The sequence below is a fragment of the Ceratosolen solmsi genome, unplaced genomic scaffold (genome assembly GCF_000503995.2).
Source record: "Ceratosolen solmsi marchali unplaced genomic scaffold, CerSol_1.0 scaffold6, whole genome shotgun sequence".
Taxonomy (NCBI): domain Eukaryota; kingdom Metazoa; phylum Arthropoda; class Insecta; order Hymenoptera; family Agaonidae; genus Ceratosolen; species Ceratosolen solmsi.
The window spans coordinates 10,281,308-10,287,277 of NW_011948414.1; the positions used below are offsets into that span (position 1 = coordinate 10,281,308).

Consider the following 5,970-nt stretch of genomic DNA (forward strand, 5'->3'; position numbering starts at 1 on the left):
ATTATAAAATTAATCCTTTTAAGTAATAAAAATTATGTAGTTCAATGCAAATATTGATTTTAACGTTCAATAATAGGAAAAGTTTCGTTATTCCATGCATTATTTAGCTTGACTGGCATGTTTAGCTTAAATTTATTAATATATATTATATAAATTTATAGATAGAAATTCATTATTCGTAATAGCACAATGCGATACGAGTATTTTAATGTAATGTAAATAATGTATTTTATATTTAATGTTTAAGTAAATCATTATTATAAAAAAAAAGTAAGATATATTTTAATTAACGTTAATTGAATAATTTATATGAGGTATCATATTAAAATATTATTAAATAAAATAATATGCTTTCTTTATATTCGACTAAGTAAATTATTCTTAAATATGATAATTAAATTTATTCTCTGTTACTAATATTTTTAATAATATTATTGACGTATAATAATAATATAACATTTTAAAAATGCATTAAATATACCTTCAAATATATTATATTATTTTTATAAATGAAAAGTTCTTTTCTTACAAATATTGACAAAAAATTGGCAAATTACAATTTTTACTGTAAAATAATACACTTTGATACTTCACGCGCTAGCCCATAATACAACCTTAAAGTGTAAAATTAAAGCAAAAATTGTTAAAAATCCGATATTTAATAAAAAGATTCGCACTAAAACAATTAGGTAAATTTTCCGACGTATGTCAATCCCCATGGGAGCTAGAAAAAATATTGAGTCGTAATTCTCGCTTTTTCAAACAGGACAGGGAGATACACCGACTTATATACAAAGAGCTAAAGTGATATATATATATATATATATATATATATATATATAGAGAGAGAGAGAGAGAGAGAGAGAGAGATAGAGATAGAGATAGAGAGAGAGAGAGAGAGTGAAATAGGGGTCATCGAGCTGTTTGCTCTAGCTTTTGCTCGGATTGCCCCACGAGGAGGACGTTTGCTCCCGGTAAACAGTGCGACTTATGATAGAGAGACTAGCAACGGGCCTCGTAAATTTTCGACTGAGAGCCTTAAATGGATCGCCCTTGTGCTTTCATCAATGTATTTGGATTTTTAAAAATTTCTATCCGAAATAGAGGCGCGTAATTTTCACATGATTTTAGAGTGAAATTTTTACATAACTGTTTTAATTATATTAATATCTGAAGTCTTCTTCTTATATGAGTTTATTATTATTATTATTTGATAGATTGAACTGATTAGTAATGAAATACTTGATAATAAATTTTTGAATTTGTATAAGCTACGCGAATATTCCCGGAGGTAAATTACTAGAAATTCTTAATTATGTATTTAAATGATTTTATCAATGCTCGATATGTTTTTTATATGTGTCTAACAGATTCTCCTACCTACTTAAATTACGCTGCGTACTTATGTTTATTAAAGCAAATCTACTTGCTCTATTTAAATATCATCTAACTAATGAGTTTTCTTGAACTTAAAAATTTTTACTCTTTATTAGAATGAGTATATTGTGAAAGGAAAAAAAATTGCTCCAGTTATCTAAAGTATATTACTTATCTAATTACGCGAGTATGTTGTTAACGAGCGATTGTTATTGCTTTGAAATTAAATTTAATATAATTAAAACGGTATTAGAGAGGGAATTTTTATATGAATATTAGCATAAGAAATTGAAATAACTCTATTTTTATTTATTTTTTTTTTTTACTAGATAGCCGTCAATTATTAATGATTTATTTTCCTATTTATGTTTTCAGTCTGTTAATGAACATCAGCAAGCCCAAACATAATTTCTATTTACAAAATATTATGTATCATATATTATTCAATATGATGTGATAGTAATGATAATGATAAGCTATGGCAGATGCGCTATTTTGATTTAATATTCAAATTCAAGTAAATTTATTCAATTAGCTTGCGTTAGCTTCATTATAAGCCCGATTATCAAATTACAAATAACAATTAACAGCCCAAATTAAAATGTATGAAATAAGATGAAACGCTGAAGTATATTAAAATGTTTTATCGCAATTAAAACTTTAATTCTATTACGCGAATGAATTCATATAAAACTGCTAATACTAGGGGCAAAATTATTATACTGACATTACCAATATTTCGAAATTGCTTTTAATAACCAATAACAAATATGCACCTCTTGTTAATAACAATTCGAAGCTCCAATGAAAGCTATTGAAAAATCTTGTTCATAATGTTTGTTACTAATGTTTCTAATGCCACTTCAACTCTTCTTTTTCCTTCTTTTTTTTTTTTTTTTTATTCCCCTTCCGTCGTGCTTTTCACGCGCCGTGACTCCGGCATTCATTGCCCATAAACTACGCTCTAATTGGACACAACTCGTGGCTGTACATTTTTTACGCTTACCTGCACCAGCTTGCACCATGACGAAATTTATTTTCATTCATATTCATCGCTCGCCTTATTGCATCTTTATTACTTAAATATTTAAGGTGGTTATCTCTCAGTGCATATCTACAATTTGTAGTCTATTTAACGGTATGTTACTTAATGTTATATTATAATAAATTATTATGTAGTATTTGGATTATTACTGTAGCGTGATATGTTTTTGCATTAATGTTCACGGATGGTGACGAAACGTTCATTGAAAGTTTTACGTGCGTCCGATAAGCATTATCAAATATAAATATTATGTGACATCTTCTGCAATTATTAAATTCAGCCGCGATATAGTGGTTATTATTATTATTTATTTATTTATTTATTTATTTTTATTATTTTTTTTTTTTATTAAAGTTTTATGGAGTTTTAACATTAATGCAAACATATTAACTAGTAATAATGCCATACTGTGAGTATGTGAGGAATGTCTTATAACTTATAACTATCATAGTATTTGTCCACCCTTCCTAACGTGGCTCTAATACATTCAATAGTAATTGAACATAAAATATAATCATACTGTACATTATTTAGGCAATTCATTTACCAATATTATGATTCTTATTATCGATTGTAGATCTACGTATGGTAAATGTCAGAGGTAGGAATATGATAAAAGCCAACGGTCCTTACTTATCAGTTGCGTATAATACAACCGATATAGTGCTTGGTAAACAAATTAATGAAAGTAAATTTTTAATGCTTAGTCCGCTTTAATCTCGGACTGGCGAGAACCCACCTCATAAAGTGGCCGGCGGCCCGTTGATGCAAATCCAGCTCAATCGTGCTTCCGTGATTGAGACTCTCGTCTCTCTTCCGTTATTATAAATAATATTCCTCGCCTGCCGTGGCTTCTTCACAATTATCCGGCACTCACGAGCCTTAGCTCCTTGAAAAACCAGCCAGGCAAAACGAAGCGAATATAAATAATAAACCAAGAAAAGAGTAATCAGTTAATCCCGTGATACCGCTCACTGCACGTCGCGGCACATCCTCAGTTCCACTCTCTGGCACTCATGTCAATGACGCATACTCCGTCGCACCTACGCACGGGCGAGGAGGACAAACAAAAGCGGCCGGTCAGTGAGTTTATCAGCGTGCTAATCGCCGATTTATTATTTATGAAAGGAAGTGCGCCGCCGAGAAAACACGGAGGAGAACGCGCGAGAAGACTCCGCGCGTCACGGCCGGTAATTCGTGAGTGTACAGGAGCCCAGCGGATCCTGGTCCCAAGCTCCACTCCTTCCTCCTCTCGCTCACACCTATTCTCCTTCCCCCGTCGGCATCTCTCTCTCACTCGCTCGCTCTCACTCTCTTTCTCTCTCTCTCTCTCTCTCCCTCTGTCCCGCTGTCTCTCTGTCTCTCTGTCTCTCGCTCTCTCTAGCTCTCTCTCTCTCTCTCTCTCTTTCAATTTCTTGCAGACCGCGCGCGCAACGCCGATTACCTCACAGTGGGGGTGATCAGGGTTCGCTGGACCAATGATGGTAAAGTAGAGGGCGGGGCTTTGAATGAGGAGAAGCCACGATTCGCTAGGGCGAAACAGCGGGACGGGATGGCAAAGTTTACGAGTAGCGAGAGAGAGGGAACGGCTGGTGGAAAAGACGAGCGCACCCGTGTCTCTGTATACGGGGCTACGTATTCAAGTGCACGCGTGTCTGGGCGCGCGCGCGCGCGTGCGCGTGCGTTCGCGCGAAAGATGAGAATGAGGTAAAACTGTAGAGCGAGAGAATGCTTTCGGTAAATAAGGGGAAATTTAATTATAGTTAAGATTGCATTGTTTACGGAGGGAAATGAATATGCCGAATGAACGACGCCGCGCCACGAGCAGGAAAAATGATGGCGCTGCTGCGCGGATGTCGTGGATTATGTAATGTGTCGAAATGTTATTATTATATGAGATGTGACGTTGAGCGCCTCTTTCGGGACGGTGAGCTCCAAATGGACGCGCGCGCGCGCGCGATTCTGCAAAATACAATCACATAATAATAGAATTCCAGTTTTCAGCGAAATTTCAATGCGAAATATCGACGAGAAAGAACATGCTAAATTAATTACACATAATTAATTGTAAAATTAATTGTATGTCTTCAATGAGATTTATAATTTTACAAATTCATTAGCGCAATTTCAACGATTATTGAGACTTAATGTATCTTTCAATTAAATTACAACTTCATTATTATATGTCTGCGAAAAATAATAATCACAACGTACTTGCATTTAATTTACCCTTGTAATATTTTTATGTGAAAACTGCTTTTGGCTTTTTTCTATGAACAAATTTAAAAGGGCCAATTTAGCTCCTAGTAATAGTGCAATTTGATTTGGATGTACAGGTTAAATTGCTGATCATATAAAAGTCCGCATAAAAGGCTTAATAACTGGCCGATTCGCTTATAAATAATAAGAGAACGTGGTAAGCATTAATATATTGTGAAAGGAAAGTAGTATTTGTAAGCATTTTCTTATAATGCATCGCTACAACGACGTTTCAACGTAACACTAATGTGTCAGAAATTGTCATTATGTAAAAATGTATGGATAAAAATTGTCGGCCACACGCATATAAATTCAAAACCATTACTCCACCGAAACGGAAAAAAGAAGGAAGAAAGGCGAAGAAAGAACCGAAGGAATACAGAAGAATGAACGTAAGCCAGCGCGCCGAAGAAAAGAGCGGAATCCGTAAGAACGGCGGGCGAAGAATGGAAGGTAAGAAAGTGACTTCCACTATTGCCGCTCCTTCCCCTCGCCAACCAACCAGTCGCGCGCTGTGCATAAAGTCCGCCATTTTTCCTTTTCCATGGAGTGTGCGTGCATTTCTTATCTCCTTTTCAAGGTGAATATAAGAGGCAGTCGCAGTTCGCCAAGACATTTTCGTCGAGCTATACTCTGTACGAGTGTGTACCTTACATTGTACCTGTTTTCTCGGATTCGAGGGCAGACTGGAAAAGGAAGACATTTTATTTATTAATATTCTAAATCGTAGCACAAAATATATAAAGATCGTGGTTTGTTATTTATTTATTTTGTTGTTGTTGTTGTTGTTGTTGTTGTTGTTGTTGTTGTTGTTGTTGCTTTTATTACAAAAATTCAATATCCGCTATAAAATTATTTGTATTTGTTTGTAAAATTAAAATTGAAATTATTCATTCAACTTGATTGAACTGAGCTTTGAAAAGAAAAGAGAATGACAAAAAATTATCGTGCGAAAAATACGCTTGTTTATCGACTATCATATAAAGCCAGATTATTGAATTAATATCCTTTAATATTTACGAATGATAAATGTTTGGAGCATATTCAGTTTAAAATCTGACAATACCATACTAAACGTGAAATTACATTATAAACATAATTTTGGCTATACAACTTTAATGAATGTAAAGTTCATATTTATTTAATTACATAGGCATTGACGAGGGTTATAACAATTTACATAACATGGTATATATTCATTAGATTAATCGCATTCAATGTATGTCATTGGTAAAAGACAGTAGAAATAACTAAGTATTAGTAAATGAAGAATCGCATCAAATTAATAA

The 5,970-nt window shown here is 33.7% G+C and overlaps 1 protein-coding gene across 1 annotated transcript in view; it reads right to left on the minus strand.

Annotated features, from left to right (window-relative positions):
* Nucleotides 1-3,595, minus strand: part of LOC105368033 (SOX domain-containing protein dichaete) — a 35,859-nt gene extending 32,264 nt beyond the window's left edge. Inside the window, exon 1 of the mRNA XM_011506928.1 lies at nucleotides 3,162-3,595. Coding sequence (XP_011505230.1) covers nucleotides 3,162-3,166 — 5 coding nt within the window. The 5' untranslated portion in view covers nucleotides 3,167-3,595. The remainder of the gene's footprint in view (nucleotides 1-3,161) is intronic.
* Between the last annotated feature and the right edge of the window lie 2,375 nt (nucleotides 3,596-5,970).